Source organism: Alosa alosa, chromosome 21 (assembly GCF_017589495.1).
Source record: "Alosa alosa isolate M-15738 ecotype Scorff River chromosome 21, AALO_Geno_1.1, whole genome shotgun sequence".
In the NCBI taxonomy this organism is placed as follows: domain Eukaryota; kingdom Metazoa; phylum Chordata; class Actinopteri; order Clupeiformes; family Clupeidae; genus Alosa; species Alosa alosa.
Window position 1 is genome coordinate 18987555 of NC_063209.1, and position 15121 is coordinate 19002675.

The 15121-nt window shown below is 40.5% G+C and overlaps 3 protein-coding genes across 7 annotated transcripts in view; 1 reads left to right on the top strand and 2 right to left on the bottom strand.

Moving 5' to 3' along the window:
* Positions 1-16: 16 nt before the first annotated feature.
* Positions 17-5326, bottom strand: c21h4orf47 (chromosome 21 C4orf47 homolog). Of its 3 annotated transcripts, none has more exons than XM_048232125.1 (8): positions 5251-5326; positions 2780-2886; positions 2446-2665; positions 1603-1740; positions 1388-1463; positions 1118-1300; positions 527-699; positions 17-380 (listed from the first exon to the last, which is right to left on the bottom strand). In XM_048232125.1, the coding sequence occupies exons 2-8, from the start codon at positions 2874-2876 to the stop codon at positions 323-325; spliced, it is 945 nt and encodes a 314-aa protein (XP_048088082.1). In that variant the 5' UTR covers positions 2877-2886; positions 5251-5326; the 3' UTR covers positions 17-322. The 3 variants fall into 3 exon arrangements, with proteins under 3 accessions (XP_048088082.1, XP_048088081.1, XP_048088080.1); XM_048232124.1 differs by lacking the exon at positions 5251-5326 and adding an exon at positions 3266-3796; XM_048232123.1 differs by lacking the exon at positions 5251-5326 and adding an exon at positions 3191-3795.
* Positions 4293-11641, top strand: LOC125286814 (LRP2 binding protein). Of its 3 annotated transcripts, none has more exons than XM_048232119.1 (9): positions 4293-4380; positions 4491-4636; positions 5277-5392; positions 5602-5715; positions 8946-9088; positions 9674-9779; positions 9986-10209; positions 10815-10980; positions 11429-11641. In XM_048232119.1, the coding sequence occupies exons 2-9, from the start codon at positions 4516-4518 to the stop codon at positions 11492-11494; spliced, it is 1056 nt and encodes a 351-aa protein (XP_048088076.1). In that variant the 5' UTR covers positions 4293-4380; positions 4491-4515; the 3' UTR covers positions 11495-11641. The 3 variants fall into 3 exon arrangements, with proteins under 3 accessions (XP_048088076.1, XP_048088079.1, XP_048088077.1); XM_048232122.1 differs by having other exon boundaries at positions 4329-4380; positions 4467-4636; XM_048232120.1 differs by lacking the exon at positions 4293-4380 and having other exon boundaries at positions 4416-4636.
* A 533-nt stretch (positions 11642-12174) lies between these two features.
* The window catches only part of snx25 (sorting nexin 25), a 54656-nt gene continuing 51709 nt past the window's right edge, over positions 12175-15121 (bottom strand). Inside the window, exons 18-19 of the mRNA XM_048232115.1 lie at positions 14267-14367; positions 12175-12812 (exon numbers count right to left, since the gene is read on the bottom strand). Coding sequence (XP_048088072.1) covers positions 12747-12812; positions 14267-14367 — 167 coding nt within the window. The 3' untranslated portion in view covers positions 12175-12746. The remainder of the gene's footprint in view (positions 12813-14266; positions 14368-15121) is intronic.

Genomic DNA, 15121 nt, shown 5'->3' on the forward strand with positions numbered 1-15121 from the left:
AACACATAACAGAAAAGAAACTACAAAAGTGTTTATATCTATCACAAGTGAAAGACATATCCATATTATCATAATACACCTTCTACCAGTCGCTTAATAACCAAAAAGCTACATATCATAGTACATCTTCTAATAGACGTTTTAACATTCAGAAAAATGTTCTTCTTCTCTATTTTAACAACAAATGATATATAAATGTATAACCTTCAGAGACAACCAGAATTGTTGATAGTGCAATGGCAACACTAGCTCTTTCGCAATATCTCACCAGTCACAGTCAATAAATCAGCTATTCTATCTCTCCCCGAGTGCTGTTAGATCATCAATACGCCATTACAGATGGGATTGTGTTGGTGTTGTAGTTTGTTGCGTTCACCATCCTACAAGATGAAAAGCACAATACAATGCACCATAAAAAATACTGAACACAATGCTGGCTCAGTGTTTGCAATTTAGCAAAATACATGCAGCTATAAAGGTCAGGAGCAGATCTTGCATTAAAAGGCTGAGTGAACAGGTCTCTTACTTGTTGACATTGACTGTGATGATGCTTTTAACTGGAGTGCTCTTGGGCCCTGGGGATGGCCGAAAGGTCTTGCCCTCCTTGTTTGTTGCCAGTGTCTTTGCCTTCCGGGTCACATACGGGTCCGCTGAGTGGCTGGGGTACGTGTCAAACGTCCCACCTTTCATACCTCCAATCTGAGGGGTTGAAAAACAAGGATGAGAACAAAAGCTAAAGTGGTGAGATTATCACAGCTCGTTTTTGACTATGTACAGATGCTTCATATTTTCTTTGTTGTTTATGTCTTTTCTATTTGTTCATTTGGATGTTATGGTCATTCGTGATAACAATGAATTTCCAATCAAGAATTAATCAAGAACATCCCAGCCCTGACAACAGAGACTGAACAGAGGGCCACCAAAGCTTACAATAACTGTGTTGACTTGATAAAGCTTACTGTATACTAACTATGTCGACTGGACAAAACTTACACTAACTGTGTCAACTGGATAAAGCTTACACTAACTGTGTCGACTGGATAAAACTTACACTGTGTCGACTGGATAAAGCTTACACTAACTGTGTCAACTGGATGAAGTAGCTCAACACTCTCACCGTTTTGCTGGGAGAGGATGGTTTGAAGGGGACAGCAAAGTGATGTTTTCTCTCATCTGTCCTCTTAGGAGGTGGGAGTGACTTGTCCAGTTTGAAGGGATTGTGGTCAAAATAGTCCTTTGGGTGGAGGTTCAAGCGAAACTGTCCTCCTTTCAGCATCGTCTTGTGGTTAGTCATTTCCCTCTGCAGAGAAGAAATCTCTATGTTAGACGTGGAAAACATGGTTTAAGTCACAACCGCTGAATTTGAAATCAATTTCTTGTCTCTGACCTTAAGCAGTTCCTTTGCTCTGTCATAGGGGTCTGGGGAGTACAGCTCAAGTTTGGACAAGGTAATATTGGGATATCTAGTCAATATAGACAACATTATCATAAGAATTACTACACAGATCAAATCTAAAACAGAAAGGTAAAGATTAGGTACTGTATTTACAGACACGTTTGCCAACTGCACAGCACAGTACACCAACACACATAAAAACATACCCATAACCACTTCCTTTCTTGGATGGGTTGGTGTACAAGTTCTTCCCCGGTGATTTGTAGGGTTTCCTGGGCACCTGCTGGACACTCATGGCCTCTATAGGGCCACTGATGGTGCCATAGTAACTGCCCACACCTGAGCTGTAGTAGTCAAGTCATTACAGGTAATTACATGTTGCTGTATTCCACATTACTGCCAGATGTGACTTGTGTTGAGTACTGTATGACTCTTCAGAAATACTGTACCCAGCTATTTATAGAGTCATCAAAAAGAGACCGATCTGAAGTGCACAGAAAATGAGAGGTAGGCTGATATATTGAGTTATATATCTTACATCCACAGATCGACAAGCCAGCCAATACCATTCTAATGGCTTTGTTCTAACTTTGTGGTATCAAAAGGATCAGTCTTTCCATTTCATTTTAATTCAATCGTCTGTTTAATGTCATCCTGGACCCAAAGTAAGCAAATGAGAATGCCCGACAGGCTTTCCTCCTGATGGGAGTAGGCGACATCCGGTTGCTGAAACAGCATGATGGAATGGAAAGTCTGAGCAGTCTGTCCCGTTTCACATCATGTGAGAAATCCAAAGGAGACCCTCAGACACAACGGTCTCCATGGTTTCAGATAACATAATGTATTCTTTAATGGAACTGAAAACAGAGTGCTCTAAGACAATGCTTTTTGATGATGTTGAGGGAAAACATAATCACTTAGACTCTGACAGAAAGAAATATGTGGTAAAAGAAGAAGGTCTACAGTCATAAAGAAGAGAAGATGAGACTAGAGATGAGAGCAACATCACATGCACAAGACATGATTTATAGCCTGAAGAATGGCCTTACGGTCTTTTCTCTCCATTTGTTGGGAGGAAGGCCTTTCCTATGTTCTTTTTAGACTGCTGGATCCTGTACAGCCTGTTTAGTTTCACAGGGTCACTGAGGGCCTCTCGCTCAAAGATCCTTTTGAACTGAGTATCGAAATACCCAGCCTGTAGCCCGGACTTTCTCTTGGGCCCTGCTGTCTGCATCTGTTTATTCTTGTGCGCCGACTCGTTAAATGGACCTATTAATGGGGGGAGAATGGTACACTGTAGGTTGTATATGCAAACAAATAATTACGTAAAGCCTAAAGTTTTTTTGTTTTTATTTATAGTGTGTATTTATAGTGCTAACTTACGGTAAATAAAAGGAGTATATTTGTCTCCGACGGAAATGTAGCCCATCTCCTGGAAGACACCCACTCTTTCCAGATCTGATTTTCCCTCAGACGGCATTGTCCCTGGTCTGAAAACAACACTTTAGGTGGGGTCGAAATTGTCCTTTTACCCCATATGTGTTACAAAATAACCTATACCTATTATAAAGGCTATCTTACAACAAGAAACACTGAACAATGTTTACTTCCGTTAATGAAATTAGTAATTTTGTTGGCGACTCATAACAAAATGATACGACTCGCGGGTTTTAAAAACACTTAACTTAGGCTACTCGAGTAACCTAATGATCAATACAAGTTAAAAGTCCTCAAAATAGCTTCAGGCGTCTTCACTTTTTTAAGGTAGCCTACCCAAGCAAACCGGGGACTTACCTTGAGCTTTAAAGATGCAATGCGTCAGAAAATATCGATCAGATATCGTTTTAATATCTTATGATACACACATACCACGAAATGTTCAAGGTCTGTGTACATGTTGTTTCCTTGGCATCCGTGGTGATCATTACCTAGACGCTCCGCTGTTGGACGGCGGTGATAATGCGTCCGAGCGTGCGTAAAAACGAATAGACCTGTCTTGACAGCCACCGTGGTGCTGCTGTATCGTTTCACAATCTTGCTATAGTTTACAGTTAACACGGTAAAAAAGGAAAACAAAACAGGTCACCATTTAGCTTCTGTGGTTGATATTATGTGTAAGATCTTAGAGTTGTCCAGATGGTGGAGCTCTAGACTGTATCGCTATAAATTGCATATACTTCAGGAATCATTTCTGTCTGTTGCGGCACCACTACTCTGTTTGTTTGGCACCCAAGTTACCCCAATATGACTGAGCTATATGATATAGGAGTTGGGTGCTGTAGTAGACCTACTGGTTTAATTAAACAAAATGTTTTACATTTAAAATTCGTATCGCTTTGGTCTGAAAAGTCCCTTCTCGTGTGAGCAGATATGAGTGTCCCACTGTCCCTGTCTTGTTAACAAACCTCCGCACATACAGCTCTTGGGGACCATAGATATATGTTAAGGACACTGAGTGGATCTTCAGAGATCTGATCAACTTTATGGAGAAAATAAATCAAATCAGGTGCACTGATCAATTAGCGCCCCGGGGAGGGCAGGTGAGTCGAGCCCTATAGGACCCGACAGAGAACTGCGCTGGATGGCTGTCTCCAAACTGAGATGCTGAGATGGGGCAGCTTCAGCCAACTGAGGACCCCGCTGAAATCTTCCAGACTAACCTATCTCCAGACTCTTGACTGTCCATTTTAGATGTGCTCTATCAAGACCTCTTGTTATCAAAAGAGCCTGTGTGCAACCTGCTGATACCATTCATCAAATAATTTGGGGACAGCAGGCCGTTTGGGTGGCAGAAAGGCCAGTAACCAAGGATCTTTGGATATTGGTCTGTATTGAAAGACTGAACAGGCATTGACTTCAAAGCAAATTCCATGACTGGTTTCCTTGGAAAACGTTACTAGCAACAAGCTTTTATGACGCACTAGTCAAAGCAGAGCGCAAATACTATTTCAGAAATCAGAGGAAATCGACGCATTGGATGTGAGGTAAGGTAGCCTAATTAATAAAGTTATTGACGTTTTTCTTTTAAGTTGTTATTGTTTAAAGACAGAGAAGTGATCTCTCTCATTAGAAATTCCTGTATGCAACATTCCAGCATGCCCAGGTCCGTCTGAAGGGCAATGGAATCTGGTTGTCAGACCTTGCCTGAAGAGCAAATCAGTTCCGCAAAAAGGATTTTAAAAGCGGTCAAAGCTATTTACCCAGACGAAGATGCAAATGAAGAACCCATCGAGCCACCAGGTGTTTTTTCCTTCAGAGTTTTGGATACTATACAGCTGGTATCAACGCATACACCAAATTAACAACAAAATGGGCGCTAAGAGGTCACATAGACTATTCCTCTGTAATTCCTCGTTGTTGGAATGACTTAATGTTCTATGTTCTTGTGATAGTTTTGGGACTTTAAAGGAATGTTTAAAGACCAATCTGAAATGTATTCCAAGTAGGTGGTTAGGCCTAAGTGACAGATCTGGGTAAGTTAACCCAGAGGATGTGGCAAACCTAAGTGGCTTCGTTTAGTTCAGATATTGAAACCCAGGGCTGTTCTGTTATCAGGTTTACAACTTCCTCTGGGTATTAACCTAGATTTGCCACTAAACCACCTACTTGGAATCATGGCCTGTTCACCTTGTACTTAATTAATTATCTTACAGAGTTATTATGATGTCATTATGATGTATGGTAATATGAGAACTCATTATTTTGAACTAATAATGTAGTGGTTATACAGTATATTGTTATTCACTTTGGACAAAAGCTCCTACCAAATATCCTAAACATAAACAAAACATAAACAAAAGATGATGTATAATCATTAATATCATCATATGTAATCGGTATAACTAATATCTCACCAAACCGTCACACCGTTTGCGCATAGACTCCAGTGCCAGCCATGCCACCTTGTTGGAGAGGTCTGAGAGGTTGTTGAGACCCAGGGCGGAGACAGGCGACCCACAAGCCCAGTTCCTCCTAGGGCTTGTCCACTTTGAAAAGGTAACATTTCAGTATTCTCTCTTCTAATTAGTATACTAATTACATCCAATTGCTACTTGTAGATCTGTGAGACATAGGATATCTATTATTGGCCATTTTTCAGAATGTTGGGATCATTATTCTTGATTAGTTCTAGAACATGGGACCATGTGATGGGTCCTGGGGGTAATTGATCAGAGATTGTATCTGTTATATTTATGGTGTACTAGCATCACTATGCAGAAGCACTTGAGGCCTTCAACTCCATCAAGGATCAAGACCCACAAGCCCTCTACCAGCTTGGAGTGATGCATTTCGATGGCCTGGGGACCCCTGCAGATCCGGTGAGACTTTTAACAAAGTGGACAGTGTCATTCACCAATAGACTTCAGATTATGAACATGCAGAAACTACATCTGTTCACAATGTAGTTGGGTCATTCCACATCAATTGAACCAGGGCCCACGCACTTAGGTCTCAAAAAATTCTGAAAAAATTACCAGGTGTACCTACGTATGTTATTCAGGAGACACACTGTAAAATTACTCTTATGTAAAATCTATACTTTCCAAGATATAGCCTATTTTACAGGGGGAGGGGGGTGTCGATTTTGGTCGGCCTCTTTTTTTTGTCAAAGTTCACAAGCCCACAGCGCAATAACTAAACCATGTAGGAGGCTCAAATTTTGCATGCTGGTACATAAATAGGAATAGTATGTAGCAAAATCGTCACGTTTGGTCTGGATAATCCTGCATGGTCAAAGTTGATCAAAATTGTATTGGAGTTTTTGGCTGGGCTCTGTTTAGGCCTTCAGAAGACATATTTGTACTCAACATAGGCTCTTGATTTATTTTCCTTACTGAGATAAGTAGAAACACTCTCACAAAAAGCAATGAACAGAAAATAAATCCCTTCCGGGTCTGAACAGCAGACCTCACAAGTCTGAAAATAAAAAAGAACAGCAGACCTCACAAGTCTGAAAAATAATTTTGGTTATCATTTTCAGAGCGCCCAAACACCTTGTGGGAATATACAAATATTTTTTTAATATGTTTTTCTTTATTCTCCATGATCCCTTCTTTTTAAAAACACCAATTTGACTTGTCTTATGAAAATCTTTCTTTTTTATTTTCCACCCTGAACATGGGCAAAATGCCCCATTGACATCAATATGTTTTGTGTACACTCTAAAAAATAATACACTGGCTCAACTTAAAAAAATTGAGGTAACAATTTGCATTGATCTTTTTAAGTGATTTCAACTCAAGCCATTTTTGAGTAAATATTGTGAGACTTATATAGTTAGAACAACTGAATTATATTATATGATCAAATTAATATAATTAAGTTGGTTCAACTTAATTAAGCTTTTAGAGGACAGTTGATTGTTGATTGAGTTAATTGAGTTCTTCTCACTATAAAAGTCTCACAATATTTACTCAAAAAACAACTTGAGTTGAAATTACTTAAAAAAATTAAGGTAACAATTTGCATGGATCTTTTTAAGTTATATTAACTTACTTCACTTCTGTCTGAATAAAAGCACACAGCAATTTAAATTTTCTGAAAGCATTGTTTATTTTTAAAGCAATGGCAACTGGTCCAGTTATTGCAATGAATGAATGTAGAGATCCGTCTGAATTCGTCATTTATCTGTATAAAAGAAAGGCACAATGTTAGAAAATTTACCTCAAGACAAACAACAAAATGAACAAAATCTATGTGGTTGGCAGGGATTGACACAGAATATTTCTCAAACTTCAAAAATAAATAAATGTTGGCCTACCTATTAGGCCTATGTTCAGGTTAAGCTAAGAATGTCAAATGGCCCACAAACCTTCATAAATAGTGACAATGTTAGGCTTAACTAGGACGACCAAATATGATCCTCAAACATGTGCAGTGTTAGAACTAGCAATGCTAAAATGTTAAGTGCTGAATGCAGCTGCCACTGTGAAGTTTGAAGACACCAGACAGCTAAATTTACCTTTACTAACTCCAAATTATCAAAGGGCAGGCTGCAGGTAACATTGAAGACGCCAGCTATCGTAACACCCCCAATTATCACCACTTTTGTTCAGAAATTCTAAAACAACGATGTTTTTTAACACTTCAAAATAACATTTACTAAATGAACCTTACATTTTTCAGTAGCCATAGTTGTGTAGATTTGAACAAAATCTGGTTTGGTTCTTAACGGGAGCATTTACTGCCTGAAATATCCGATTTTGTTTACCACGCTCGGAGTTATAGTGCTGGCCTGATGGGTCGCCTATTTACACCGTTTCAACGGCACATGGACGGTTAGACCGAGAATTCTCGTCGTGAAATTAAAATTCCACTGGAGCTCCAAGCGGTTGTGTACACGCAGCCTTACAACACTGTTTACAGCTCCTCCAGTCACGGTAAAATGTCATTTTTGGTACATAGCTAATTTAGATACACCTATGTTGTGGGTGGTTGCGTTTCTATAGGAGTCCGCTGTCTTGGTTTGTATAGAAATGGATATTAAGTGACACATACACGCAAGACGGTGGAAATACGGGACCGGTGGAAATAGGGGGAGTTACGATACCAAAGTCATCTTTTCAAATGGTTTAATTACCGTGCAAGCAGCAGCTAGCTTGGAAGACACGATAGCTACTGTCTGTAGATGGCTAGGTAAAATCCATCTTTTCAAATATTCAAATTAGCAAAAGGGCAAGCTGTAGCGTTAATTTCATTTGTAGTGTCACGTGACAAAGATTTTGATGCACTGTGTGCCGTTGTTTGATAGCTGTTGCTTTTAAAACAAACACAAAAATAGTAGGCTAGACTACTTTGCACGTACCTTTGAAGTTCGATGCAGGCTACAGGATCCTGTGCCATCATTTCTGTTACTTCTCAGGCGTGGTCTGGAAGGTTCTGAACGTTCAGTCGTGTTATCAGCTTTATAAGTTTGGTCACGAGATTTACAAGTTTCAGTAACTTAATACTTTCTATTGTTAGGTGAAAGCAAGACTGTGTGTTGAAAATCCATATATAAATAAGTTGAGACAGCTTTCTTTCTTTTTTAGTATGACAAACTCCTTAAAATAAGTTGTCAACTCACCTATACATGTACAAGTAGCAAACTTAATTTTTTTATGTCGAAAATGTTCTTCATTTTAAGTTTTATCTACTAACCTCATGAATCATTTTTTAGAGTGTAGTTACCTACACAATGTTTTGTGTAGTGCCACCTGTGGTTGTATAGAGTAACCTGTGGGCCCTGGTTCAGTTGAGGTGGAATGACCCAGTTAAGGTACAACACAACACAACACACTTCTTAGTGCAGTAATTACAATGTGGAAACAACAGGGTGGGCAAAGTCCCACTAAGTGTCTCATGCATGAAGTTATAATGTGTGTGGGAGTGTTTTACTGACCCACCCATGTTTGAGACTAAGGTCCTATTCGTGGTATTATAGTAGGTAAGTGGAATGGAGAAAACCCACCCTAACCATAGGCCCTTCCAGGCAGCGCTGCCTTGAAGTCGACGGTGGGGACCCGAAAGACCATAGATCCCTGAAAACATGTGACATTTTCCTGTGCAGGCATTGGCTGTAGAATACATGAGGAGAGTCTCCCAGTCCAGCAGCCCTCAAGCAGGTCACATCAAATATGCCGCACTCTACAACATAGGCCAGGCTTACCTGGAAGGATATGGAGTCCCTGTGTCCAGCACTGAAGCAGAGAGGTAAGCACAGCACAGAGTAAGGTCTCTGGCATTTATTATCCCCGAGATGACGTGGGAAGTGCAGCCTCTATGCTGAGTGCATTTCCTAGCCTCAGCGGGCTAGTGTGCTGTGAATTATTCGTGAGTGTAACCAATGAGATTGGTACATAAACCACTGTGGTCAAATTAACTTGTGGTTCAAGTGGTTTCTGGAAGCTATTTTTAGACGTGCCCAAGGCAGAAACATACAGTACCACAGCTCGGCAATGGATCTTAAAAAGAGACCTGGCTCAAAAGGACTTAGTTATTCTCAGGAGTTGTTACCACACCTTAATGGATTGCAATTATATAACCAGTGTATTGAGTGGACTGCATAGCTATAACCTGGTTTCTGAGCATCCAGTGATGCCACTAGTTAATTCAGTTCATGAGAACTGTGCTCACTGACTGACTGCACTCTGTCCTGCATTCTCAATTGGATCCATGTCACACCTAAATAGATAATGCTAATAATGTACTGCTTTTCCAGCCACAATTCACAATTTTGAGAACATGAATAGTCTGTATATTTCTAAAGGAACTCTTTGTTTGGAATCCTGTTCCCAGATACTGGCTGCAAGCGGCTGCAGATGGAAACCCTGACGCCAGTGTGAAGGCCCAGAGTGCCCTTGGGCTGCTCTACTCCAGGCCTGAGTTGCTGGACCTCAAGAAGGTATCTGTGCAATTCATTACCGATATTTGAGGCACTTACTGTATTATGAGTGCCACTCTCTCGGGGGGGAAAAAAGACATGCTGTGGTCGGTTTGACCATGAGCGAGACACCTGCAATTATGTGAGATTATGGCCAAATGAATGGCTTCTTCTTGGGGTTTTGAGCGTGGTGCCACGTACATCAGTGTGTGCTGCCTCCTCTGTAGGCCTTTTCCTGGCACTCGGAGGCCTGTGGGAATGGCAGTCTGGAGTCCCAGGGCGCCCTGGGCATCATGTACCTGCACGGCCAAGGCATCCGCAAGGACATGGAGTCTGGCCTGTACTGCCTGCGCAGGGCAGCAGAGCGCGGCAATGTGTACGCACAAGGCCACTTGGTGGCGTACTACTACCACCAGAAGATCTACTCCAAGGCTGTGGGGCTTGCTAAGAGGTACAGTACCTTGGTCCTTCTGTCTCTGAATTTGATTTGTAATGTGAATTCATATGTGTAGCTGTATGCTGTGTTATGTGTAAGCTTTGCTCTCGAACTGGCTGCCCAGGGATGCAAAACAAATTCCAGTGTAAACTGACAATAAAGTAGTGCCATATCGTACTGTATGTGTTGGTCACAAGACACACTACCGGTAATGTGTACACACATTCCTTACTAATTAATAAGATAAAAGATAATGTCTGTTTAAGGTCTTGCATTACAGTTAAGCAATCAAGATAGAAAGACATTTTATATATATATATATATATATATATATATATATATATATATATATATATATTATATATATATACATATACACTGTATACATATATATATATATATATATATATTGTATGTATATATATACGTTTCACTTAACTTATTGGGAGGTGTACTACCTTCTGTGAGTTAACTTAGCGAGGCTTGTCACTAATCTACCCCCCCACAATCATGTTCTGTGCATGACATGAAACGTGTTCATTTGGACACCAGATGCAGAAATGTTAAACACAAAATGAGAAATCAGCTCCTTGAAAATATTTCTCTCTGACACAATCCAGAATCTCAGAGTACCAGGACATCTGTGCCATCACCAGGGAGACGGAATGTCTGCCTGAGTTTGTCGCTAAGGGCATCGCCATGGCGCTCTTCTACTACGGACGCTGTCTACAGTTGGGCCATGGAACCCCACAGGATCGGGCCCAGGCTGAGCTCTGTTTTACCAAGGTAGATCACCCAAGACACATTTAGACCCCAAGCTCTCACGCTCCACCTCAAGCTGGTGTGTGGTGAGCGTTCTGGCATATAATGGCTGCTGTGCATCTCCAAGGCGAGTCCTACACATTGGTGGTGGTTAGTGAGGTCCCCCCTTCACTGTGCGCTTTGAGGGTCTTATATAAAATGTAATGTGTTGTAAGCTAAGCAGCATGGGAACATCCACAAAGGAGCCAGGAGAAACCCATCTCATGGTACACTCACGAAACAGAGCACTGATACAGTCCACTAAAGCCTGAATATGTTAATGCATGGCACCTACATCACAAACAGTGAAACTCTGGTTAAATATATTTCCTGTTGTTTTTGGGAAGTAAGTGGTTTGACGATTGCTGTTCCATTATAATCGTTTACTAATTAACGTATCACATATGCCCACCTTCCTTTCTGTTCCTCTCAGGCAGTGAAGCTGGACAGCAAAGTTTGCAAGGAACTGCAGATGGACATCACCCTGGGGAAACTATGACCGCCATGACATGATCGAATGACACCACCTCATCCCTCAACCAAATCAAATCCTCAACCATCTCCATGATCCCTCCCTAGTCTGTCCCCATGATTCTTGCTCTTTTGCCAGAAATGATGGAAACATGAGTACCCATGTCAAATTGGACAGATCTGTCTGTTGAAACCTTTTCAGTGAAATCTGTGAGCGTGTGAAAAGCAATGACTGACTGACGAGTATTGTTCTAGCTACAATGAATGATGACGTCCACACATAAACTATAACTTCAATACATGTCATGAAGAACAGTATTGTTGGGGGTCACTTTCACAGCCATTTTGAGAATGATAAAAAGCTGACAGCTAAAATTTGATGGATTCTGATTGGCTATCACATTCATCAACACAAGGAGAGATTTTCCTTATCGTTGGTCAGTGCGGACGCTTTTATCTTTATAATTATAGGTATCTTCACCTTTATATATATATACACACATTACAGTTTTAGGTATCTTTAGTCATCGTTTCTGTTGTGAACAGCCCTTCAGAAGTAAGAGAGGAGGGGATAAATAATATCAGATTATTATACTAGGAGACGGCACGCCTCTGAAAATAGCACCCATTGAGGAAATTGTAACCGGTCACTAAGAAACGGTATGTAAACAAGTAGGGATCAGTGCAAAGAAAAATACCAGACAATGATAAGTTTTGCATTTTATTGCTTACAAATGCTCTAAACTAGTTTTGGTAAAAATAAAAATCTATCATAATATCACAAATAAAATTGTCACAATAATAACTTGACATGACATATTGCACGATAAAAAGCCTTCAGAATGACTGTACTGTACTGTAGATAGGGGTTTGTATGAGGTCCATGGTTACTGTTGTGTTATTATGTATTTATTTGTTTACCTTTTTTTGTGTTTACCGACACAACACTCAATTCACAGCTATTCACATGTCATAAGACCTTCCCCTTGGTTTAAAAAAAGAAACTCTCCATACACAAACAGACAAGCAAAGTCAAACCTGTCCATCCTCAGCAGAACTAAAAGAGAGATCTGAAGTGAAGATATAAACAGAGCCCACTAAATGAGCACTATTGGTCAACGGACCGGACAGATAGAAAGAGAAAGAACAAGAACTAAAAGCAGTCATCCAGTCACAGAGAACTGCAGGTCAACCTGGGTATGTGTGTGTGTGTGCGTGTGTGTGTGTGTGTGTGTGTTTCTTCATTGTTTAAGCTTCAGTATTTGTGTTTGAGTGTTTTACTAGACGTGGTCCTTTTCTCCGTTTAGCTCAGGACAGAGTTCTTTGAGAAGCATCTCAAGAAGGATCTACAGAAGAGAGACAGGGGGAGAGAAACATTATGAAAAACCACATCAGACTGAGATCTTTAAAGGCTGAACATTATGACTCATACTAGGCAAAGGTCACATTGTTCTTTCTCCTACCACTAGGTGGCAACACAAGACCAAACTAGATGTTTCCCATTGCAGATTTCAATCTCAGTAATGCATTCCTTAGCCACTGCCTGTAGGCACATCTTCTTTCACTAACATGTAAATATTTGTCAATACTGCCAAAGTTAACAAATGTTTTATTAAAATCACTTTACCATAATACCAGTAATATAATCTACCCCAAACATCCTACACTAACCACTGAAGCAGACATATATTTGTTTCTTTAGCCAGGTTTAATGCTACTGTCAGCATCGCCGTGGCAATAAGAACAAATCTAAGCCCAAATAGGAGGAAGAATGCAGGAAATTCTAACTACGGAGCGCGCAAAGGGACATGCGCACCTCAGAGTTCCTAAGAACACATAGGCAAAAAACTGTTTTTTTGTAAAGCTATGGTTATGGGATTTGGCTGACGCTTTTGTCCAAAGCAACATACAAATACAAACTAATATAATATTTAAATTTAACAGGGAACAATTTAAGATCTTTGTCAGACTAGCAATATAAAACAACAATGCCAATTCAATCAATAGCCTAATGAAATAAACAATGAAAATGAAGGAAAATAGCAATAATAAACAATAATGTCCATTCAATCAATAATATAATAACAATAACAACAGCATGGTAAGACTACAGGTTTCTGATGGCAACCATGCAAAACCTTCTGGTGCAGACACAACATGTTCTGCTGCACACCAGACACTTACACAACTTTGTGCACAAGTCCCTTTAGGAGCTCCTTAAGGATTTGTATTTTTTTTTTATTTTTATAACTGATCATGATTTGATAGAGTTAACGGTCACATATAAAGCATAAAAACTGGAAATTTCCCAGGAGTTTCAGTTTCATGCTGTGCAGCTCTTTAGCGTGATGTGGTTTTGTATTGATTCCTTAAAAGCTCTACACTAGCATATGAAAATGGAACTTGGAAATATTTTATACACGGGTCTAAATGTGAACATTCTGCAGTGCTGGGTTTCAGTTTCAGAGAACACGGAAATGAAAGAGAGAAGGGGAAACCAGAGGGAGAGAACACACACACACACACACACACACACACTCACACTCTCTCACACACTCTCTCACACACTCTCTCACACACTGTCTCACACACTGTCTCACACACTGTCTCTCACACTGTCTCTCACACACTCTCTCACACACTCTCTCACACACTCTCTCACACACACATGAATGTATGAATTTTGTGTTGTGAATGGCAGAATCTCTGCTGGCAGTGGGGCCCATGAGGAAAGGAAGAAAGAGAAGAAAGAAAGAAGAGAGGGAGAGAGGGAGGTTTCCCCCTCCTAGCTGAGGCTTACATAGAGAAGATGTTTGTTGGCACTGGCTTCCTGAAGTGCATTGAAGATTTTGATGATGCCGTATCTGGCGTTCTGCTGTCCCACAAGATTCTGTAGTGCATCTAACAACCAAGAGAGCCACGAGGGGAGAGAGAGGAAAAGCAGTTACACTCTCATCACACAGCTCATTACACTTTACCAGCAGATCATCATATACCAGCAGATCATCATATACCACAACTCCTTACACTCTACCAGCAGATCATCATATACCACAACTCATTACACTCTCCACCAGCAGATCTTATACCACAACCAGTTTGTCAAGCATTGTCATAGAAGCAGATATGAAACCATCTTGTTTTTGAGTTATCAGAGTCAGGTATATGACAGATTCTGACTACACCACTGGGTCTGTTTAGTTCTCAAACATGGACATGTCCACACAGTAAACAGTGTGTCTCCGTTGAACACTTTTGTTGTCTATCCACCACAATGTAAACACTACAAATGGCATTATTAGAGGAGGCAGTGAAGTGGAACATGATTAACAGAGTCTATCTCTCTCTCACACACTCTCCCTCCCTTGCTCTTTTTCTCTCCATCCCTCTTTCTATTCTCTTTTTTTCTCTCTCTTTCTCTCTTCCTCTCCACTCCTCTCACTCTTGTTTCTCACTTGTGCTCAGTCACCTTGAACACCCAAGAGTCTCTAATGGAGGGCACTCCGATAAGATGAGAGTACAGCTTTCCATGGCACATGACACTGAGGATGAGAGAATGCTCATTTGCACATGACACCTAGGATGAGAGAGTGCTCATTTGCCTTCACGGCTTTCACAGTGTGTTTTTTTTTCTGTGAAATGGAAAACTTCTATA

Excerpts from the sequence above, each read along its gene's own strand:
- c21h4orf47 (XM_048232125.1), bottom strand. The coding sequence starts at position 2,876 with ATGCCGTCTGAGGGAAAATCAGATCTGGAAAGAGTGGGTGTCTTCCAG. Across the intron at positions 1,301-1,387 it reads GAGCAAAGGAACTGCTTAAG|AGGGAAATGACTAACCACAA; the intron begins GTCAGAGACAAG and ends TCTTCTCTGCAG. Across the intron at positions 381-526 it reads ATCACAGTCAATGTCAACAA|GATGGTGAACGCAACAAACT; the intron begins GTAAGAGACCTG and ends TTCATCTTGTAG.
- LOC125286814 (XM_048232119.1), top strand. The coding sequence starts at position 4,516 with ATGGAATCTGGTTGTCAGACCTTGCCTGAAGAGCAAATCAGTTCCGCA. Across the intron at positions 9,089-9,673 it reads TCCAGCACTGAAGCAGAGAG|ATACTGGCTGCAAGCGGCTG; the intron begins GTAAGCACAGCA and ends TCCTGTTCCCAG. Across the intron at positions 10,981-11,428 it reads CTGAGCTCTGTTTTACCAAG|GCAGTGAAGCTGGACAGCAA; the intron begins GTAGATCACCCA and ends TGTTCCTCTCAG.